Raw genomic sequence first — 24395 nt, 5'->3', positions numbered from 1 at the left:
CAGTTTCATTGACCGGATTAAAAAATAGAAATCTCATTACTGGTGTTTAAAACAAATATTGCTCATGCCAATTTTACCAATCCCAGACCTGCATTTAATGGAGGAGACCTTCTATAATATTTATCTTTTCAATGTCTAGCAATAAGGCCCACAACGTTTCATTTGGAAATAATTCACACTTTCGAAAACCTGAATAAGTAGATATATGACCCTGTGAAATAAAAACAGCACAAATGTCTCGTAATCTTTGATATTGTGCATCAAAGTTTGAGTTTAGCCATTAGTTCAATTATGATTTCATGGACTTGATCAACATCATATCAAGGTTAGATTTCCACCGAATGTTCTTCGCATTAGGATGATTTTAGTTAAATCACGAAAAATGACCGTAGCCCGCTTTTCACAGGCAGGGTCAAATATTTTCTGGCTTTACAAACAAATGCTTGCGATAAAAAACATCTTTATTCTCATCGTCACTCAGTAGTTTATTGTAAATAAGCATCTTAAAGCAATTAAAACTGATAAAAGTTGTGGTGTCTTTTAATCTGAATTAAACACTGATGAAACCGTCACTCAAGAAAAAGGCTTGTTTTTAATACATAATGGGTGGAATATACTTGGATTTAATCGTTGTTGTATTTATGTAGCAAAATAAGCTTATTCTAATTATACATTATTGTTTTATATACATGTTTATGTGACGTCCATAGTTTAGGTAAATCCGATGGTTAGTACATTTCTTGTTTATATTGAACACCAAAATTAAATAAAAATGTGTATTTTAATGGGAGACAGTGATATAATTATAGTGGTCCTAAAAATAAAAAAATGGGGGGAGGAAAATTTTTATACACATTTAAGTACAGAGTTTGAAAAACCGCTTTTTTACCCTGAAACAAAACATTTTACCGCATCTTTGCATACTAACCTCATATGTTGATATAATATTAACATGAATACAACTCACAAATCAGCAAAAAAGCTACAGCGAACATGTTACAGAGATATAAAAAAGAAAATGCTCGCTTTTAATAGAGACACGAGCCTCTCACCCCTACGATATCTTTACATTCGGAACATAACCGATGCAAAAACACAACAATGGGCAAAGAAGCAATGTTGATGTGATGCACTCTGCAACCAAAGAGCACAGAAAACACGCTGAGTGTGTAATTCTTTTTTATGGGCCTGTTCAGTGTGGCTACCCATAAAACAATCTCTGCTGGTAAAGATGTAGAACAGTTTTATTAGTCTTTGCAGTGAGGCAGTAAGCATGCGCTGCCCTGCGGTTCGCGCCATCCGGTTCTTCTGCCCGCTACGGGGATTAGAGCATCTGCCACTCAAAGGCGAACATGACGTTCAGAACCTCCAGGCTGCGGGCGATTTCTTCTAAGATGCAGTGCTGCTGCCACATATTGAGCAACTTGCGGTATCGCTCTGGACTCAGGTGCAGAGGGTTTCCACGGCTGCAAGAATTACAATGGAATACAGCTTTACTTCATATTATCTACAATATTTGTATGATTTCAGGTTAAAAATGCTATTTGTCTTTCAATGTTGGCTATATTTTGTATGCATTCCTTATAATTGTGCAACAGTAAAATACACTTTACACAAGCTGAGGGTCTGTTTCTCCATAGTCATCTAGGTAAGGTGCTGGGTACGGGCAACCTCGGGTCCTACTGGCCATCAAGACAATCTCACACTCTCTAACCCTGCGCAAACAAACAGAACCACAAGCTTCATTGGCAATAAGCATTAATTTAGAAGACAAATGTATCCAACGTTTCGATCCTTACAGTTATTTTGATCTACAATGTAAAACATTATGTACACCATTATGTAACCAAGCACACTTGTGGCAATCTGTCCATGTTGATGTAAGAACGATCAATGATAAATAAAAAAACGTATGCCATTCATGGGAGTAGGCCATCTCATGCTTTACCCGAGTCGATTTTCTATCAAACAATGTAGAAAGTAAATGTCACCTGAGAAATATTCCCACTCCTGCCCCGCAGGTGGCAGCGTGGGCTGTGCACGCTCCCACATCCTCCCCGTTCAGCTGCACCTGACAGCACGGACTCTGTGCGCACAGCATGACACCGCAGAGCAGACATAGAGTCGGGTGCTTGCGCTCATCATCTGATGAGTTCGGGCATCTACAGGGGAACAGCCTTTATTTTAGTACATTTTAATCTTTGAATTCACAATATGCCCCACATACCCTTATATAGTCCGAAAACTAAACTGGATATTCAAGTGCACTCATTTAGTCCCATTGTGTACTGCAATAACAAGTCCACTACCAATGCACACTCAATGGTTAGACATTGGCAGTGTATGCATTTGCTTGTTTTCTTCACTTTTTCAAGTGGACAACATTAGTGAAGTCATGTAGAAAATAGTGAATGAGGGTGTAGGGAGTCATTTTGGATACAGATATCAAGGCAAAATATTTTCTAGCAAATATACTTACTTAAAGTTACTGGCTTGGTTTAGCAGCACGCTGTAGTCTTCTGGAAGATCTATTAATCGGTTTCTCATGTGAGGATACCTACACACAAGTCGGCAATTCATAATGATAAACAATTTATGAGGGATGGAGTTTGTTAACAAACAGAGTAGATTGAATGTCGTCTGACCTGATGATGTGCATTTCACCTTTAAGAGCTTTGGAAATGGCTGTATTTTCACACCACCTGGGTCAAAGACACAAAACAGTGCTTCGGATTCATACATATTTGAGATATATTATTTCTAAACCTCCCATTCCATTTGTCCATCCTTAATAGCGCTGGACTTATTGGCCTGCAAGTTTAAAATCAGGAAATTATGTCATGTCTTGGATGTTCTTAGTAATGAATGTCTTGCATTTATTCTTTTTTAATGTATATATTATATATATTTATTTTGATTACATATTATATTACATTTGCATACTTCATTCATTCATAATTAGAAAAATAAGGTTCTTCATGCAGGACGATCTCGTCAGTTTTGTACCTTTTCATTAAAGGGGTTATGACATCCCTGTGGTCCTGGAACAGTTGAAACAGGTTGCAGGGCAAAGCAAGATAACTACAGATGAATGGCAATTGACTTTCAGGTGATTCTAGAAAACAGACAAAATCTGGTTAATAATCTGTTTAAATATTTGTCACCTTCCTACTGATCTGTGCTATTTCCTGGTGTACTAAAATGCTAAATACTATGCGATATACATAAATGCTAGGATGAAACTGTGTCCATCCTGTGTCAACACTACTAGTCAAAAGTTTGGAAATCCTTTACAGAAATGTTTCTAATAATACTTAAACTATTTTAATCTCAAGATGTATGCTTAAATGTTTATATAATAAAATTGTGACAACATGTACATTCCTTTCAAGAAAAATATTCAATTGATGAATTGGACCAAATAATAAAGAAAAGCAGACTATAAGAGCCCTGAATAGATGGAAATTCTCTCAATACTCTCAATAATAAAAGATTCCCAGGTTGAGGCCTCAAGAAGCTAAATGATGAAATGCCAAGAGAACGATTTTACAAATCTAGTGAATGGGTGGCTACTATAAAGATACTACAATATAACATAGTTTTGTTTGCAACATAATTCCCACAGTTGCGCTTTATGAATTTACTTCCTTTATATCCTAAACAAGTGGGAAAAATATAAATAAAGATTTATGTTTGTTTCCAAACTTTTGACTTGTAATGTAAATACAATTAGGTATAAAAAGCAGAGTCGTGCATGATGTAATATTTGTGAGCTGTTCTAGATTCACAATGAATGAGTTATATACATAGCGACCTGCAACAATGGACAGTTCCTCTGGAGGGGGCACTCCTGTAAGGCAACTGAAGAACAGTGCGGCACAGCGCAGGAAAGGAAGGACGCCTCTCTTTACTGTCTCCGCAACGGTAAAGCCAGAAACCCCGGACCTCAACCTGAGAGAAAGACAGAGAGAAGAAGATATGGACGATACATCACCTTTTCTGATCTTTTTCTTGCTCTATGACCCAATCAGATATTTTCTCACCCATCCGTGTGTTGAGACACAAGAGAGTAAAGTGCTGTTGCGGCCTGAGCCTCATCTCCCTCCTCGGACCCTCCGATCAAAGCACAGTCTATCAATACACAATCATTACTGTCAGCATGAAAGCCCATTTTCCCTGAGGGGAATAAACAAGCGTGAGTTGTGGTCGCATACCGTGTGAGGTCAGCAGAACCTGCAGCATGTGTCCCATAGTGACCAGGTGTAACATGTGGAGGTGATTGTATGCCGTGCTGATTGCTGAGGGCTGAAGGTCAACCGCCTCTTCCTGGTACAACACTGGGATTGACAGAACCAGCCCCACCTGAGCAGAACCATCACCGTTCAGTTCACGTTAAAAGTTAATATTATGTCCTTTAACAAGACTATGGATGTTTTTACCACTTATAAGAACTCTGGTCGCTGACAAAAGAAATAACAGCTTGGTTTTAACCAATAATATTGCTTTGTTTTCATGATCCAATCTCAAATAACAAAAATCTAAGGTCTATATTATTTCACGTAGTAAACCATGCACTTCTGTACTCATGTTGACTTAAATTCTGATGTCCAGCAATAAAAAAAAACTCACAAGCAAATGAAAGAAATCCACTTCCAATACTGATGGTGTTTCTTCAGCATTAGGGACAGGAAACAAGACTAGAGAGAGCAAAATATGGAAAGAGATACTTACTGTAGCATCAAAACAAAAAGATAAACATCTCACAATCTCGTTCTCAAAAAGCAACAGACTAACTAGGGCTGTCTATGAATCGTTCTTAGTCGCAGCCAGAATACAATTTTGTGCTTAAATAATGTATGTCTGTGTACTGAAAATATTCAATTAGAATTTACAACAAACAAACACACACACACACACACGCATATATATTTAAGAAAAATAAAAAAACTATATAAAAAAGATTTATAAATATAAATACATGTTTATGTTTATGTGTATACAAGTACAAAATGAATATGCACAGTACACAGACATTTATTATGTAAACACAACCCTTTATTCTGTATGCGATTAATCGCGATGGATCGTTTGACAGGCCTGACACCAACTCACCTGCGAGCATATTGGCGAAATGTTCCTGTACAACAGCATGACTGCTCTTCAACCTTTGAGCCGCTGAGAACTGCACCACAGCTTTGAGTCCTGCAAGCTAAAAGAAGAATAAAATGTTTTAAATCAAGGCTGCGTAAAACAGCAGCAACTGGACACTGATCTGTATCAGCAGAGAAAAAAAAACACACCTGTCTGTTCTGAAGGGAGCCGAACAAAGCTTTCCCCTCTTCCTGCAGCATGCTCTCTAAACAGAGAGACAGAGACAAACTGAAAGGAACTGTATCGTAACCATCAGTGCCGATAAACAAAGAGTAAGAGCATTACCAATGGACTGGATGGTGTACGCGCACGTGTTCCAGGACATAACAGGCACGTATGGACACAGGTCGTTGGGGGGCGATTGCAGACCCACCCTGTGCACTGTGGTCGCGCAGACCATCAGCATCTCTGTGATACTGCAAGAGAACTTCGGCCTAGTTACAGGAGAGAAGAGGGTTAGAAGGTGATAACCAATCCGACTTTTTATATGACATTTCCTAAAGAATATGAGTGTTGCATGCCTATGTTACACGAGACACAATGCTAGTTTGTTTGGATTGGTTGCCAAGACATTGGTAAGCAGTTGCCACGGTGTTGACAAGGGTTGTTTAGGATGGACAAGAAAATGGCTAGTGTGTATTTGTTAGAATTAGTTAATGCATTGGATGAAGTAACAATAAATAATATGTCTACATTCATTCTAGTTTATGTTTCATGCATTTCAGCCTTTACGCATACATTTTACAATCAAAAGTTGCTAACATTAGTTCATGTGCTATATACTAACATGAACAATTGTATTAACATTAACTAACATTTACAAAGATTAACAAATGTAGAAAAGGTATATTGCATTTTATGTGACACAGCCGTATTGTAAAGTGTTACCAAACAGCCTGTCAAAGATCACTGTAATTCCCAAACAAAATTCAGATTGGACAATCTTAGCTTACTTTAAAATGTGGCACATTACAGATCTCATAAATAAAGAAGTATCATAAAACCATCTCATCATTTTAAACCTGTATGACTTTCTTTCTTCTGCAGAACACAAAAGAAGACATTTTGAAGAATGTAGATAACCAACCAATGGCAGTACCCATTCACTTCTGTTGTACGTACATACGCAAAAACGATGACAGTCAATGGACCTCGATGTTGTTCGGTAACCGACATTCTACCAACATTTGCATTTTTGGGTGAACTATCCCTTTAAGAGCATAACATTACATTGACACTTCCATTAGGGTTAGACTTACGATTCTTGAACTCCAAAACTGAGAATTGACCTAAAATCGGCTTGTTCCTCTACAGAAAGCGCCGTGGTCTGATCTCCTCCTTGCTCACTATTATTATCTGTAAAACACAAACAAAGCAACCTGAATGAAGACAGATTAACAGAAGTTATGTGTTAACCAAGAAGCAATTTTTTGTTCTCACCTGCTTCTCGTGCAGCTTTCAGGCCTCTGATGCGGGAAACCAAAATCTGAATCCAGCGCGAAATAGTCAAATGCTGACCGACTAATTCAGCACTATCACTGAAAGACAATAGTAAAAAAGAGCCGCGTATTTTAAACAAGACTCATCGTGTTAGAAAAAGGCTAGCAGAGTCAATATAATGATGTGGTGAAGTCGTACTAGTCGAGTTGGCTGGCCTCCACAGGGATCAGAGGAATGACAGTGTTACAGAGGGACTTGCAGAGTGGACACATGTATTCTCCATTCTCAAGGTCTATGAGCAGCTCTGCGTGCAAGCGGTTTCGAGTAGTGTTCTGGACGGCCTCAAAGTACCTGAGAACAAATGGAGAATAATTGTCTTTGAGTAGAAGAAACAGGCCTGTCAAAAGTGATTGACACATATTGACGTACCGAGGCAAAGCACCGGAACAAAACCAAAAAAAATTATTTATCAAATTATAGAGGGAAAACAAATGAAAAATATCTTTGGGCATTATAAATAGTAAATCAGGTGTTGCAATTTAAACGTGCACTTACTTTTGCCAGCAGGTGGCATGCATCACATGTCCACAGCTGCCAGTATGCGTGCCCACAGCCAGATCAGGTGGCATGAATACGGGGTAGTACTGGTCTGTTGTGCAGAAAAAGTACTCATTCACAGTACATCTGCATTGCTTGCGGCACTATTTATATATTATGTTAAATGAATTGTCACCTTTGACGGAGAGTGTCTTGCCCCGGCACTGGGTTAGTACGGTAGATCTCTGCACACAGGCCGTAAGGACCATGGCAGGTGCCCGAGCTTGAACTTCCTGCTCCTCCTGACAAAGAATGCATGTCAAAGCCTCCCAGGCTGTGCAACAAACACCCTGCTGAGGTCCTACAGCCACTCTGCTGTCATCCACATCCATTCCACTGCTGTACAGAGATGACAGGAAAACAACAATCCTATAACTGTGATAATGATGTTAAATGGAACAATATATGTGGACATGAGTGCATTTCAGTTGCGGATCCTTAAAAGTGTCTGATGTGATACATTTTACATACTGCTGGCAGCGACTCTGCAAAGCATTAAAATTCCTTTCATTAGAGTTCGGCATTAACATATTTTTGAGATAACAATTGACTTTTAGAACAGTCTTAGACAGTTAAGACAGTTGCGCAGTTTTGATGCGCATCAAAGCAAATGGCAAATAGATGCGAAAAAGAATTCAATTGTTTAAAGGGATTAAAGAAAAAAAGAGTGAAAGACAACATAAAAATCCAAACAATGAAAAGTGCAGCCCAGAAGAATGAAAGCGCAAAAGAGAAAGTAAAATGGTGAAAGGGAATGTATGAAAGAGTGGAAATAGAGAAAGAGAAAGTAACTGCAGAAAAGAGTGAAAGACCGATAGAAAAATTAAAGAGAAAGTAGAAGAAACCCACTCACCTCTCCACGGTGGAAGTTGTCTCGCTCTGACTTGATATCTCAGGTACATTGTCATACAGCATCTTGTTTGACTCTATAAAGTTCTTCTGCATTGCAGACATCTGCGCCATGATCTTCTGCCTGTGCGCTTTAGCAGCCTCTGTTTTCCTCTTCCGCTCGGCTTTCTCTTTATCCTGAACACTCTGCGCAGAGATAAACAACCTTTAACACTTTAAAATGATGAATATAATTGAATGAGCTGCATTTGACTTAGATTTCAAACAATAAGTTCAAGAACCTCCTCTGACTTGCTCTGATCGATGGGAAATGAAGCTACGGGACCAGATTTCTCCCGAAGGCACTTCAGCACCTCAAACATCTTTGTATAGAAACATCAAAGGCTTAGACATTAAATACAAATCATTTACAAAACTAATGATCTGCCAACGTTCATACCTGTAAATTCCATGTGATCATGTCTTTCAGAGCTTCAAGAGACGGTAAAGACTTCATTTTGTTTAAGAAGTGGAACAAAGATTTTCCATGTTCTGAACCGATTTCTGAAAATGCAACACATTTGCAGCTGTAACTCATCTGTCAGCAATTGTGATAACAGTAAGTCAAAAACTCTCTCAAAAAAAAATAGTCAGGGCTAGGGATGCACCGAAATGAAAATTCTTGGCCGAAGCCGAACAAAAATGAAACACTTGGCCCGTGGCCGAATTCCAAACATGGCTTTTTGTATTTCTTCTATTTATGTAGCCAATTTTTTTTTCTATTGTATAAACCAAACGGTCAAAATACTTTTTATATTTTGTTTTGCTTTTCAATCCAATACAATATAACTTAAAATAAAACAAGTTCTGTGCTGTGTCTTTCTTTAAAATGCTCTACACAATGTCGACATGTTTGCTGCATTAATAAAGCGCATCTCACTCTCTCTGCGCTAGTTGCTTCTTGATCATATCACACGTCATTTTGTATGCTATTTTCAGCAGAATGTTTTCGGTCGCCGAACATTCAGTGCATCTCTACTCGAGGTTAATGCAAAAAGACCTTTCTTGATGAAAGGGAACCTTTTTATCAGTCAACCATCTTCATGCACTTCCAACAGTCTTTCACAAACATTTCACAGTGAAAGTTGAGCACCAAGTCAACACAGATATTCAAAAATGTATATAGGAACCGATTTTTTGGGTATCAGTATTACCAATTCGAAGTGTGTAGAGTGTTACAAAGACCACAATGTATTAGAAATGACTATAAGCTCAGTTGCCTTAGAAGACAGCTGTCTATCTAGGCTACAGACAACAAGACGGCTCACTAAGTGAAATCTTACTTTGTGCTTTCAGACTGAAATCAAAAGTCACATCTTCAGGATCGCTGCCTTGCAGCTGCGTCTTTTCTTCTAGAAGTGCCTGTGCTACAAGGTGCAGGGCCTGCAGAAGCACAAAAAAACAAACACACATCTTTTGATAAAAAAAATACATATACATTAAATACAACAACAAAACGTTTTAAGGTTCCAATAAAGAAACAAAGTTCATGTAACTCAAACAGGCAAGAATTAAAAGACAAACAGAAAGGCAACATGGTGCCAAGTCACATACCCTCTGGATCATGGGCTCGGTCCAGCGGTTGGATCGGTCCTCTACTGCTTTCTGGAGAACTCTCCTCAGAACGTGAATGAAGACGTCACAGCAAAGCAGACGCGCTACACCGGAGAAGGCTGGGCAGAATGGAGGGGGCACGGGGGGACGCAGGGCTAAAACAGAACAGCAGCATTTACTTGACTACATTTACTAGCATTTCTATTGATGTGTGTTGTGTTAATATGTTACAGACATGAACTCCATGTACTGTCATTACTAGCCAAAAAACCTTAAAGATGGGCCAATGTGCTCAGGAAATGATGGATGGACTCAAACGTGCATCGACACTCAATGTTTTAGAAGTAAGACACTATCATACCTTTATCACTGCCCTCATGGGTTCTCCTCTTCTTCTGAGCCTCTTCTGCCTAATACAAGCAAACATTTCCTGCTGTTCATGATGCTACACAACTCAATGTTTAACTAGTGAGATTTAGTAATGAGACAAACCATGTACCTTACTGTGCTGAGGTCTTGAATAATGATAGAAAAAGGGGTTAAACTCTTTCAACCATTCATTCTTTAGCTCGTACAAGCCATGGCCTGATACTCCAGGTTTCCTAAACAAACAAACAAACCAAAAGTCTGTTTAGAATGTGATTTCCATTGGCAAACAAAGTCACCAGTAAGTTTTTGGGATAAATCAATCCTTTGCCAAATATGTATTTTAATGTACTCACTTGAAGGTGGCGACCTTAGATATGACAGATTCAAGTCCTGTATCGTTGCTTTCCTGTGACGCAACAAAAACAAACATTGTAGTTCAGGAAGTACATCTTTTTATAGTTCAGTTACATATTTAAAGATGTCAAGTTTGCACATTTCCCCCGCTTTGGACAATGGAACATTGGTTAGTGTAGTAGAGACATCAAATATCTTACATTTTCTGGCAGACTTTTGACTAAGCTGCTATGAGCCATGGGTTCAATACACAGCAGATGAATGACCTCCCTCATAGTCACATCCTCCTTAGACACGTCACTGATTCCGGGAACATACCGCTCACCTGCATAGATTTATTCATTATATAAATCGTAACAGTTGCAGTTTGCATATTAAGTCTTAAAGATCATTGTTCAGTAAATAGTTTAAAGGCCTAGTTCACCCAAAAATATCAATTCCGTCATCATTTATTCACTCTTGTGTTGTTCAAATCCTGTGTATGGCTCTTTAATCTGTGAGAAAAATAGCGGTGGCTTTTTCTCCATTTAATGAAAGTCAATTAGGACCAGTGTTGTTTGGTTAACAACCTTCTTCAAAATGTCTTCTTTTGTGTTCTGCAGAGCAAAGAAAGTCATACGGGTACGGAAAGACTATCGGTTGAGTAAATGATGAAAGGATTTAATACTGAAAAGTATTAACCGAACAATGTCTTTTGCCTATCAAAGGGGAACAGAAATGATATGGTGTACAGTACTATGTTCAGCATAGATATATTGTTTTCCTGTGGGCAAACAGAGAACTCGCCTACAATGATGATTATCAGGTATAGCATCTCCTCTGTTAACCTATTCCACTGTTTCAGAACCTCCTGTGTGGTGAAGAAGCAAACAAATATTTTGAACAATGTAGTTATCTACAATAAAACCAACAAATAGCAGCTAACTACAACCATTATAAATATGGACGGACACACGCGACTGGCCCTAAGTTAACTTACGGTCTTGTGCTTGTTTATCGGTCTGGCTGGTTGCTAGTAATATAATCGTTTATTTTATATTTAATGTATATTTGCATTCATATATATATAAAAATATATATTATTCTATATTCATTGAGTTAAATTAAATTAAAACTACTCAACAATAATCAGTAACCACAGTTTGGGCCAAATTACGTTTGTTTATGTTGTGACTGCTGAAATCTGAATCTGTGATGGCAAGATCCAAATGTTACGGTGTTAAGTGTAAATGAATTAAGAACCGAGATAAATAGCAACAAAACCATTATCCGATCAATTATTGAGGCATTTGGAGACTTGTGAAAACAATTTTGAGAGATGACTGAAATCAATTGGTGAATTGAGCCATTTTATCAACACGGTTTTAAAACAACTCACCTGATCTTTACTTGAGCAGTTACCATTGAACATTTCAAAGAGTTCGAATCTCAAAAGAATAAGCATGAGAAAATGGTTTGGGTCCATTTTGGATGCAGCAATCTGTGAATGATCAAAAGAATCTCATCATATATCTACCAATATCAACAAATATCATCATAACTTTGATTTCTTGCCCATACCTGCAGCATGATGGCATCCTTATCAAACATTTCATCCCGGCACTTCACATCCTGATAGTAATACACCTAACAGAGGCAAACAAAAACGGTAAAAGTCAAAAAACATCAGTAAAACAATACAAAGTAACAATATGTGCTCTTGTTTTCTTTACACCTCTCTCAAATACAAAACACATTTTAAACAATTCATTGAATGTAGACCACACATACAGTACAGTGTGTACTTTCAGCACCATCACTGTAATAACAGTTTGACAAACAAGTAACCCCCCCCCAAAGTGAGTGATGCTTTTTTAAATGGCTTACTTTTAGTTATCCCGGCATTAACATTGAATCGGAGAACATATCCTTACATAAAAACTATATTGAGAATTTCTCTCACCTGGCTGACCAGCGACAGGCCGTTTCTGCGCCACATGTCTGCACACACCTGAGCTGCCAGCACTATACAGCGCAGTGGCTGCTCTGCCAGCTCGATGAAGTTCAGCTGAGCCTGTAACACATAGATCTTTTAATCCTAACACTAGAACTTAATCTATAAGAGTTATTGTATTTATTACAACAGCACTCACAGGATCCACAAAGTCAGGGAGGTACCGGACTGCTCCGTTCTGACACAAGAGCACATATAAACCTGAAAGCAACAAACAGCCTTAAGAACCTCAGAGAAGTTCAAAAATAGATAGAATCTATAAATTAAATATCAATACATTACAAATTGAAGAAAAGTAAATAGAAGATGCTTCAACATGCCATATTAGGTTGCGTTTTATATATGGCTTTAAAATGCGACCTGTATCTGGACACATTGAAAAGACAAGTGGAAACGCGCTTCTGATCGGAATGTTATCCGACCAGCGTGTCCTGATTCAGAGGTAGTTGAGGCATTGTGATCGGACCTCAGTGTAATGTAAACATAATCCAGCCCGTTTGTCTACATTTACCGGTACAATTTATCAGAAAACCCTGCCCGCTATCATTAATCTCTCGTCTATCCGAAGCCTGTCAGACTGCGGAGCAGATGAAAAATACAGCGGAAAGTTTACTCTTGCTCCCGAACTTTGCACAGTCGTTCATTTTCCCATCAAAAGGTGTTTTACTTCAAGTTACCACTTCAGCTTTATCTTCACATAGCTACTTGTGCCTGCCACATACAGGTTTTACTCGCACAGACAGCCCCAGCGGTGTTTTTTAACGCTTCATCTGTTTATGTTCATGTCACAAACATGAATAGCAACACTATACCAACTTGTTTCTAACATAGTCTACCTGTGTGTGTTTATTTACTGTATAGCCTACGGCGTAATATACTCAAGTTTTCCCGCTGTCTCGCTGTGTCTCGTACCGTCCTGGGAAGACGGAACTGGCACCTCGAAACGAAGCTCTGAACACACAGTATATATCATTTACACAAAGAAACAAGATTGTACAGTGTAGCTATTAGCTGCTTGTGTGAGTAAACACACTATTTAGGGCGCAGACCAAAGACACGACGCGCTGTCACTTTTTAAATTGCAGGCTTTTTAAATTAATGTGCGTGAAACTATAGAGATCCGATCAAATATCCAGATATAGAAGCCACTTGATGTTGACAAGTGTAAACGCGCTCCGTGTCCGAATTGTCTGAAGATCCGATCTGCTTGTTCGGATCACCGAGATCACATGTTAATGCAAAATATAAACGCACCCATAGTTTTAAAACATTATGAAAGACTATAAAAAAGAGAAAACCCAGAGAACTGCAGCTAGTTGGTTCAATTTATCACAAAGACACATTTCACCGTTTAAAATATCCGAATTTGTCACATGCTTTCAAAATGTATATTCTACAATAAACAAACCACTTTATACCAGATCTCCTTTGCACCTTAATGGAGAATCAGTTGATTCAGTTAAAAACGTTTGTAATAAAATGTTTTACACCAGTCCTCTGGACATTTAAATGTTAACAGTTTACCCAGAAACACAATTTCACAACTTCCAAAGAAAAGTGTTTGAATTTTGCTGCAGCAAAGGAACTATTTTTTTGCTAACCGGCCAGGAGTCTGGAGATGGGAAGGTGGATGGAGACGGGCTCCTGGGAGACTTTGTATGGCCGTGAATGGAGGATTTGCTTGCACATGTAGCTGTCGGTTGGCTCGCTGCGGAAGGGCTGGTTGGTGCAGGACATTAAAACCTGATAACACTCTTGAAAGGCCAACAACAGAACCCTTTCCTGTGGGTAAATAACAAGTGTTCACTGTCACATATTAAGGTCAATCATTAACCGTTGGTTAAACAAAATTCACAAGCTAATCGACAAAGAAACAGTAATGGCATTAAAAGTGGACCATAAGTAAATGAACTATTCTATATATTATTCATGTATATGTGATATGCAGTGATACTTCAATAGCTTCCGCTTATTGAGCTGCTACCCCAATAAAATGATGAAATATTGACTAGAGATGTAAAGAGATTTTTGTGCGATTATTGCTGTAAAACAAACAAAAAACGTTGTATTTATTTCATTGCGATAAATAACTTAAGGGCTAAACACTAAATACAGAATATTTTGCAATAAGGAAGCACATGTACATTACACATTTATTGCTATCCTTGTGAAATCCAATCAAAAAGGGAAAAGTAAGGCCTCCGAGCCGCTGTGACTCACGTCAGAAGAGCACCAGTCCTGAAACATGCCCAGAATATGGCGTAGCTGCATCTGAAGAGAAAACCCTGCTTCCCACTCGGGCTCCACCTCCACATGCTGACCAACCTGCCTTTTCACCTCTTCCATCCCCTGACATCACAGAAGAAAGTCTTAAACCCAACTGTGGTTTTTAAGTGTGACAGAAGATCTAATAAAAACGGACACGTTTAACTACATCTCAATAGTTCTCAAAGCAAAATGTTACCTGCATACAACGAAGAAAACAAAGAAAGACACGGAAGCCTTCAATAAACTTCACCCTCAGTTCCTCAGTCCACACTGAGGGTTTGCTGATAAGTATGTACCTAAGATCATCAAAATGAATCAGTATTAATAAAGTTAACTTTCAGAAAAAATTATCGTTTTGTTTTCAACAAAATCATTCAACAAAAAATGTAAGGTTCTGTCATGACTTATGTACAACTATTTACTTTTGTACACACAAAGCTATGATATGACATTGCTAAGAATTAAGTGCAGAAGTCACATGACTACTTTTCTCAGACATTTAAAGCACAAACTCTTTCACTTTAAAATATTTAAAGCACAAACTCTTTCACTTTCAAACATTTAAAGCAGAGTGGCCAGTAAATTCTTCAACATTTCACTTCGACACAAACAAACAAAAAGTTCATATGGGTCTATTAATAACTGATGGTGAGTATAAGACGACAAATGCATTTCTGCAGAAACGGTGGCATGCTTAATACCTCAAGTCATGGAAAATAACTTGAATCCGGTAGAACTTGTTAGAGTTGTAGCCCTGAAAGTGGAAGCGACGGTTGCTGTCCATGTGTTCCCTCATCATCTCCATTACTGTGTCTATTATCACCTTTATAACGTTTCCCTCCTCTATCAACTGCCTGGCCTAAAAAAACATTACATGTGTACAGTATAACATATCTGACTAATATACCACATTGAAAACTTTTATAAGTTGTTAGCCAGAACAGAGAATGTGACGCTACGTCACGCAGTGTTGAATGTTGCGCCATATTGGGAGGATCGCTGCTAGTGCGTTCAATCCAGTGTTTTGTTTCTCTTGTTTGATTAGGAAATATAACTATAGCAGGTCGGTCTTGCTGTGTTAAAAACTGAAATAGCATTACAAAGTGTCATTCAGGAAAAGCCCCTGGTTCTTTCACGTTCGATTTCTCCATATATCAACGATACATATCAAAACAATAATAGCAGCGGAGTATGATCCTCCCAAGATGGCGGGGCCACTACAACATGCAACATAGGGCGTTAGGTCAGCTTCACATTCTCTATAAGACATGTAATCGTTGTAATTTCGTACCAGAGTGGGAACAGTAAAGATCTGCACAGACAAGGCTGTAATTGAGATATGTCTTTGGTGGTCATCACTGATGAAGTCCTCCTGAAGTTGTTTATAGTGCTGAAAGTTGATTTACACAAGACCTTTACATTAGACCTCACCACTTTTGTATTGCATTGAATAGTTAAAACACGGAAATAACGTCAACAAGAATTATTGTGCAAAATGATACCTCTGTGAATTTCATGGCAAACTGCCTCTTGTATTCTGTGTCCATTAGTAAACTACTAAAAATTAACTCATGGATGACCTTGCGGGCTCCTGAGGAGAGTTACACAAAACAAGGTTACAAGGAGGTAGTATTCCGATCGGAATAGACTTTAATTGATCTTAAGCTATTTTAAATGTGTAAGAAACCTCACTACTGACCTTTATAAAGTCCGGCGTCATGTAGCATGACTCGACTGATCAGGCTGTGTTTATCGCCATCAACGCATGGGTCTAAAGCCACCTGACAAAACACCTGCCTGAGGCCAACTGCAGAACAGCAACAAGGACAAAAGCCATCCAAACATCACTTACAGAAATGAACAACATAACAGCTGATCATAATAACAGTGTATTGTGTTCAAGATGAATTCACTTAGGCCTGAAGAAACCATTTGACAACAAAGTAACAAAATAATAGTAGTAAAATCGCATTCAAGCAAATGGAGTCAGGGAGATCCGTTGCAAGAACAGGTACAAGAGAAACAGTATAATACATTTTAAAGTTTTATTATTAAGAAGTATTTATGTCATGTCATCAGCCGTAAATGCTCAACCTGAGTAACCGATGATCTTCTGGAACCATGTGCCGAGTCTGAGGGCAAAGGTCTGATGAGCCATAACAGCGGTGTTGAGGATCTCCACCCGCAGAGGTTGCTGGGTAAGTTGCTCTGAATTAGACTGCAAAGGAAATGATGGTTAAATGGATGCTCAGACTTAGACGATATTCATCTACATGATCCCCAACAATGGAAAACAGATATGTTTACCCTGATACTGTCTTTAGCTTGTTGACAAGACCTTAGAGTGCCTCTCTTCACTGCTCTCCGTCCCTGAAATGAACAACATTTATTTATGTCCATTTGTAAAACAAAATAATATGCAATTTTTTTCATTTGTACTTTAATATCCAAGGGCCCAAGAAAGTTAAACAAGATGCTTAAAATACTACACCTCTCTGTCAATAAGAGCTGTGTATGTTTGAGCCTCATTCTGGTCGCAGCTGATAGCTCGCTGAAGTGTGTAGATCACATGGTCATAGGAGTGATGTTCATCATTGTAGAGCACGCAAAAGTACTGGTCTTCCTTGACTCTAAAAAGACAATAAACCACACAATATACCTTTAATACAAAATACATGTGCAATAAAAGCAGCTAACTGCCATACATTAAAGATGTAGATGACTACAAAGTAACACTACATCGGACTCTAGGATCCGTTCTTTCAAAAGTCTTTCAAACTTGATTTTCTTTAACTGAAAAAACGAGAGCAGTGTTTGCAACTAGCAATGCCCTAGTGTCTAAATGATAGCTTGTTGCTTTAATAATGCCAGTTTGTGCATTTACTTTGGCTTCAGCTCCTCTCGTAGTTCATCAGTCTCCTTCCAAACCAGCATGTCTACAGTGTAACGTAGCAGCACCTGGAACAGGGTCTGAGCACGTTCCTCAAGGCCTGAATCTAACATACACTCATCCTGTAACACACAAAGCAGATTTCTAAACACCATCTTGTTATGGAGTCATATTTGAACATCGATATAAAAACTAGATGCCGCATTAGCATCCGTTTCTACAGGCCGCTATACGTAGGTCGTCCGCCATTTTGGAACGTTCTGAGCCGGTCGGTTAACACACAAGAGCAAGTTGACTGTATATGATTATGAAAACATATTTATTGTCGTGTAAACTCAAACATTATATTTGCTACACTAACAAGTGACAACAATGAAAGGTTATCCCATTATTCGGTCATTTAAATCCCATGGTTTTCACAGCCATGGCTGCGTGCAGTGTTTGGCCATTCTAGCAAACTGTGAATGACGTCAGCGGACACGTGCCTGGAGAGCTTGAATGCGGCATCTAGTTATATATATATCTATGTATTTGAATGCTGACTGACTATTACTATCCCGAAAACTATTGGATGATTGAACAAGCAAAAGACTCATAATGAATGAGGGACCTATATATTTCATACTTATGTATGTATATATATATATATATATATATATATACCTACATATATAGTCATACATATGTATAACTGAGATTAACAACACATTATTGAATGCTGACTGTCTAACTGGGGTAAGGTAAGGAGACCGTTTTTTGTCATTGACTGCATTAACAAACCTAAAAGGTTTCTAGCAGTAAAAGCACCAATACCAGTGCTCAACCATAATAGGAATACAGATAAACCATCTTCATTGAGGTTTATTACAAAACATGTCAAGAGTCCTTCGAGAAACATAATAGTTTTCGATTTTTTAGTTTAAAAGGGTCATATGACACTGTTAAAACAAATATTATCATTTGTTTTAGATGTAATACAATGTGTAAACACAATTTAAGGTTCAAATCGCTGTATTACATGTTTGTATCTCCTCTTAGCCCCGCCTCTCTGAAAAGCGAGGTGTGCTAAGATTGGCCACTTAACCAGTGCGTAGTGATGTGTCGAATACTAAAAGCGTGTGACGGAAATGTAACACCTCTTACCATATTTGGAACATCTGGTTCCAAAGCAATTGTATTTACATGTACGCTCACCTTACTTGCATAAACATTTGGGCCGTCAAACCGTACCACGAACTGACGTAGATTTGTGGGGGTGTGGTTACACGAGGCGTTTCAGGCAGGTCTCGGTGAGCATTCGCTTTTAGATAGAATGCATCTTTTGTTCCCACACTCTAATTTGAGCAATTTTACATTTCTAATACATGCATGGGCAACTTATTATCAGAGCCGGACAGTAACGGAGTACAGTACTTAAGTACAATTTTGAGGGATCTGTACGTTACTGGAGTATCATTTTTGGGGAGTACTCATGACTTTACTCAAGTACATTTGAGAAATATTGTACTCTTTACTCCGCTACATTTCTATCCATAACCGTAAGTACCCGTTACTTCTAAAAAGGAAAAAATCTAATTCTCGGAAACCATCAATTCGTTTTTTCTTCCTCAAACGTGATTGGATTATGCAGGCGCCACTTATTGGGACAGCCTATCAGCAACAATCACCCAGACCTCAGAGCTCTATCATTTGCTGTACAGCTGTCAATCATCTCACGTAGTCCTACGTGACCTCGTCTGCATGAAACGTCCTGTGTACACTTCCAGACATCCGTGATAAAGCAAGAAGCTAATAAATGCACGATTGAAGAATATGCGTTTTGTGTGTTATTTTCATGCGATTTGGGGTATTTTGATATGAATAAAGAATAAAGGTAAGGGTAAGGATAGCCAATAGCATCATATAAAATGCTAAATATAACATATTTCAAAATATTTTTTTGACTTAAAACATCGCGACCGGTCAGCTGATTTTCTTTAATCATTATTATTTGCTCTATGCTACGTGTATAACACGGTCAGGTTCAGAGGTGTGTCAGAACATTGCTATATTGCCTTCTTTGCTGGTTTAGGTTTATTGATTTCAGGGGCGGCGTTTGCGTATGGCCCTAGCGTTCAGAAAAAATAGTTGAAACAAAGTACGTGTGCATAATGAGACTCATTAAAGATAATTCAACTACTTTACACTGATGTGTACATGTAGCATGGGCGTCGAAAGCATGTGTATTTGAGAATGTATAAACACCGTTAAGTCACCAGTAGCGTCATTGACGTAGTCTGTAAGACCGATGATATGTAGTTTTGACGTGACATCATCGTAATGTTGGTTCGAAACTCTTTTTGGCTGAACTCGTTTGTCTGCATTTTCCACATTTTAGATCATATACAGGCATTCATTTTCGATAAAATAAACAACTGCTTACAAAATGGCTAACAGTGGTTTTGGAATCAAGTGTGAGGTCAGGGGTAGTGGGGAGGTCTTTATTTTCCCAATTAGTTGGCATCCATTTAATAATTTTAATAAATTGAATAATTTACACTATTGTTATTGTATTTCATTTATAAAGTAAAACGCTATCTACGCTTACAAGGTAAGACATGTTATATATTTAATCTTGTTTGCTGAATCTGATCAATGGTTGGTTTATATTTTAGTCTCATAGTCGATTAACGTAGTCGTTGGTGGTGGTTATGACAACATCTGGCTGTGGGTTATTTTCTGTGGGCCACAGAGAAACAGAGAAGCTCACATGTACACACAATTGTTAGCTGAATTTTATTTTCTAATATTACACATTAATGTAAGCAGAGTATTTGCTTTGATGTTCTTGAGTATGCGGTGTGTTTAAAACGGTTCGGTTCAAATGTGGATGCTAAAATCCATTAAAACTCTAGCAGAGGTTTGTCAGAACGTTGACATTGTGCTATTGCCTTGTTGGCAAGTGAGAAATGTTAAGTAAAGCAACATGGTAAAAAGATGAAAATTACTTTATTTTACTTTAAATTCCTTTAACATTCTCCAAGGTATTAACATTAACATTTTTCATAACTCCATGTAGGACTTTTTTTGTACATAAATGTAAGCACCGTGGCAGTTTAAATGCAATATTTAGAAAATGTACTCTGATACTCAAGTACTTTTAAAAACATGTACTTCAGTACTTTTACTTAAGTACACATCTGACTGAAGTACTTTTACTTGTACTCGAGTAAAATTTAGCAAGGGGTATCTGTACTTTTACTCAAGTAACAAACCTGTGTACTCTGTCCGCATCTGCTTATTATACACCAAAGACACGAATTCGCACCATATGACCCCTTTAAAAGTGAGCTGTCATTCTCATTACGTGCAGGTTTAGATCGCACAGAAATAAAGCCTCTGAGTGTCAAACACAAAAAGCCACCTGCTGGTTTTCAACAAAGGTAAGGACATGGTGATTGGCCATGAGCACGTGTGGATCAGGATCCTGATCTTATCATAGTGAGTCTATTGAGTTAACTGCATACAGAACCAGGCCAGCTGCCTTCTAAAGCCAAATCTTTTCTCGAGAATACGTTCAGGGAGTCATAAACGGCACAGAGCTGTAGAACTCTATCAACTGTGGCCACACAAAATATTGACACATTGTGCCCAATTTGGACATTTTCACATAGGGGTGTACTCACTTTTGTTGCCACATGTTTAGACATTAATCGCTGTGTGTTGAGTTTACTTTGAGGGGACTGCAAATTCAAACTGTTATACAAGCTGTACACTCACTACTTTACATTGTAGCAAAGTGACATTTCTTCTGTGTTGACACATGAAAAGATATAATAAAATATTTTCTAAAATGTGAGTGGTGTACTCACTTCTGTACTGTATATCCATATTAAGACTGTGTCTGAACACCCTTGACTCTTTTGAATTCTGGGATTTAAAGGACTAAACTACTAAGGCTTTTATCTTTCAAACCACTGCTTTTTCTATCCGTCGGGTTTGTGATGAGATGTGTCACTTTCCCACACACTCATGTTTCCAAGGCCTATCCCACATGGCCTGTCCTGGGACCTCAGAGCAGGAAGTTAGTTCAACAGTAGAGTTAATGGAAAATCTACTAGTCTTAACATTGAAGACCTGCTGGAAAATGAACCCTACCGTTTCCATAGCGACTGAGGTGCCAGGGTCGTGTTGGGAGCAGCATGGTCCGGTCTTCCAAGCCTCCAAGTCTCCACAGTCACAGAAACCTCCTCCTGCTGAAGCATGCATCTGTGGTTGCATAATGACAATGTTTAAGCTTGTTACACTATTCTGCTTCTTTGGCCATTTAAAAAATGACTAAAATACCCTCATAGAACACTTTTAAAGATAACATGGCTTATGAGGACAAATTAATTCAGACAAAATATATTATATTTTTGTATATTTTTTTTTATTCTAAACATACCTTGTAGCGATGGCTTTTGTGAACACTTTTCTGGAAGCATTCCATGCAGAGTACACAAGTGGGATCTATTGCGCAGTCCCTGCAAAAACAGCATACAAGAGATACAAAAAAATCAACATCCTGGTAGACTATACAAGTCAAGAAACTTCAGACCATCTGCATAGGATTTAAAAACAAACAAACAAACAAAGTGCAAGCTGGATATCACCAATCTTGTTTCATACTTTAAGTGACTGCGTGTTCATCTACAATTAATAGTGAATTATTATTCATTATTAGTTATGAATTGTCTTGTGGTTATTTATTCGACAACATAAATTATTATTTCTAAAAATGCACTTATTTACGGGTCCTCTCTGTCATAACGTTTCCTATTTTATAGTTAATGCTAACCTGCAGGAGTACACCGTCTCGCCCTCTTTAAAGACACGCCCACATTGCTGAGACGATGAGCCACTGTCACATTGCTGTAGCTTCTCTAGGCCAACATGTGGGTCCTCGCCAAAAAGAAAGCACTCCATGGGAAAAAGGAGTTGTTCCTCGACCTTTTGCTCATCCTCTTGTTGCTGTGGCTCAGCCTCCAGGCAGTAAATAAGGGGCACATGCTCACCCAAATGGCTGAGTATAGCAGCTCCTCTGTTCGAAGCCTCCTGCCATTTCTGGTGGCAAAAGAGTACATTTAGAAAATATTGATAATGAAGTTATTTATTTGTTATTGTTAATCTTTCAGATCTTTAAAGTAGGGTCCATTTGGACACCTAACAGATCATCATCATTGTTTCTATGACTTAAGAATCTTAAAAGACTTTAGAAGCTACATGCTTGGTACATCAGACACTGATCTTGAATTCTTTAACCATTTTTGTACATTTTACACAAAGCGTTACAGTATAACAACTATATTCATTTTCATCAAAATGTGCATTCGTAAAGAAATGTTATGAATCCGCATCCAGTTATTCCGTAAACGCATTTAGCTTTTTCTCTCCTTGATTTCTTGCAAGTTTAATTGTGTACCGCTCAACGTTATCGACAGTCATTTGCTGTTTGCCATTCATTTGCTACTTGACTGTCACGACTGACTTATTCTTCCCTGTCCTGTGCATCTTGGACTGAGTTTTCGGAAACTGGTCAAGTGAGACATGGCCTTATGCAAATGATCAGTGCATGTAAATACTGTGAGATCAATGCTCTTACCTTGGATGGTTCATGCATTATTGCACTGTGTTCCAACATAAATCATTTATTATTTAAAAAAACAAAGCATATGTCGAAAAATATCAGCCAAGATCACATAACAAACAGAAACTCTGGCAAATACCTTAGAAAAAGTTCAGAAATATGATTTATTAAAAGGAGCATTTAAACAACATACATACATATATAACGTTAACCACCCAGAACTAGTAAAACATTACTAATAGTTTAATTATAAATCAAATATAGCCTAGTAATTAATGTCTTGCAATATATTATAATTGGGGTGAGAGGAGCTTATAATACCACAATATGAATCAAAAGAAATCAAAAGAATCAAAAGAAAACATCATCACGAAAATCGAATTTACTCAAAAAAGTGTGTTACGAAATAAACCGCGAGGTACAATCACGAAACACTATAAATATAAATGAACTATATTACAATTAGTTATTAATATATATGAATATCTTGTCGTCAGGTCTACTCGCGTTTACACGCGTTACTGTAAACACTAAACATGTCAACAAATCGACTGTCTGAGCAATACGTTTATACTCAATTGTAACGTTACAATAAAACGCATTCATGCAGAAATAGCACGTATCATACACTGCTGAAATCACGATCTACTACAAAATGCATGACATGCGACCTCGTTTGTGTTTAAAGTCCAAATATTTTACCGTGCTCGACGGTCCGCGGCTCTGCGATTCCGCCATGATCGACCTGCCGTAAAGCACCACCACAGCAACACGACCGGGCTCTTTTGCGACAGTTTAAAAGTGCGCACGATTGACGCACGGTATAAAACACTGGTCTAGTATCGGAATGACACACAATAAACTCAAGTATAATGTCATGTTATTTTACTCAAAATGGAATATCTCGAAGAGAAATACATGTACAGCGCCACATATCGCATGTTTTGTCAACCCAGTATATACAAGGCTGTAATGCTGTACAAAAAGGTGTGCATGAACAAACGGCATTACCAATAATGGCCAACAGGTGGCAAACTAGCGCAATTACACAACCGTCCGACTCTCACAAGTATAGAACATGAAGACATAAAAATGGTAATCAAATGCAAACCTGTTCATTTATTTTGTATAAAACCCTTTCATACATGTTGTGGTATGTTAAATTATAAAGGCAAAGTGCGGAATATGATGAACATATTAATACACAATCTAGAAGTCAGACAGAATAGACACGTGAAACCAATTTATTTTATAGTACATAGTATTTAAAACTATATAGATTT

The 24395-nt window shown here is 38.1% G+C and overlaps 1 protein-coding gene across 1 annotated transcript; it reads right to left on the bottom strand.

The window, feature by feature from the left end:
* Nucleotides 1–441: 441 nt before the first annotated feature.
* On the bottom strand, nucleotides 442–23879 carry ubr1 (ubiquitin protein ligase E3 component n-recognin 1). The gene is made up of 47 exons (XM_079459026.1): nucleotides 23815–23879; nucleotides 22324–22589; nucleotides 21931–22009; nucleotides 21642–21752; nucleotides 17499–17626; nucleotides 17106–17244; nucleotides 16922–16984; nucleotides 16709–16832; nucleotides 16314–16421; nucleotides 16117–16205; nucleotides 15906–16004; nucleotides 15316–15473; nucleotides 14811–14910; nucleotides 14567–14695; nucleotides 13948–14128; nucleotides 12486–12547; nucleotides 12296–12406; nucleotides 11914–11979; nucleotides 11732–11833; nucleotides 11140–11203; nucleotides 10554–10678; nucleotides 10353–10405; nucleotides 10130–10232; nucleotides 9992–10040; nucleotides 9631–9785; nucleotides 9360–9459; nucleotides 8477–8580; nucleotides 8319–8399; nucleotides 8042–8223; nucleotides 7325–7527; nucleotides 7147–7240; nucleotides 6790–6942; nucleotides 6592–6689; nucleotides 6411–6507; nucleotides 5437–5585; nucleotides 5301–5356; nucleotides 5113–5209; nucleotides 4630–4697; nucleotides 4215–4362; nucleotides 4044–4131; nucleotides 3815–3951; nucleotides 3007–3115; nucleotides 2646–2702; nucleotides 2480–2557; nucleotides 1992–2162; nucleotides 1614–1715; nucleotides 442–1466 (listed from the first exon to the last, which is right to left on the bottom strand). The coding sequence occupies exons 1-47, from the start codon at nucleotides 23848–23850 to the stop codon at nucleotides 1325–1327; spliced, it is 5214 nt and encodes a 1737-aa protein (XP_079315152.1). The 5' UTR covers nucleotides 23851–23879; the 3' UTR covers nucleotides 442–1324.
* Between the last annotated feature and the right edge of the window lie 516 nt (nucleotides 23880–24395).

This window comes from Barbatula barbatula (genome assembly GCF_947034865.1).
Source record: "Barbatula barbatula genome assembly, chromosome: 6".
Lineage (NCBI taxonomy): Eukaryota > Metazoa > Chordata > Actinopteri > Cypriniformes > Nemacheilidae > Barbatula > Barbatula barbatula.
This window is presented reverse-complemented; position numbering and strand designations above follow the sequence as displayed.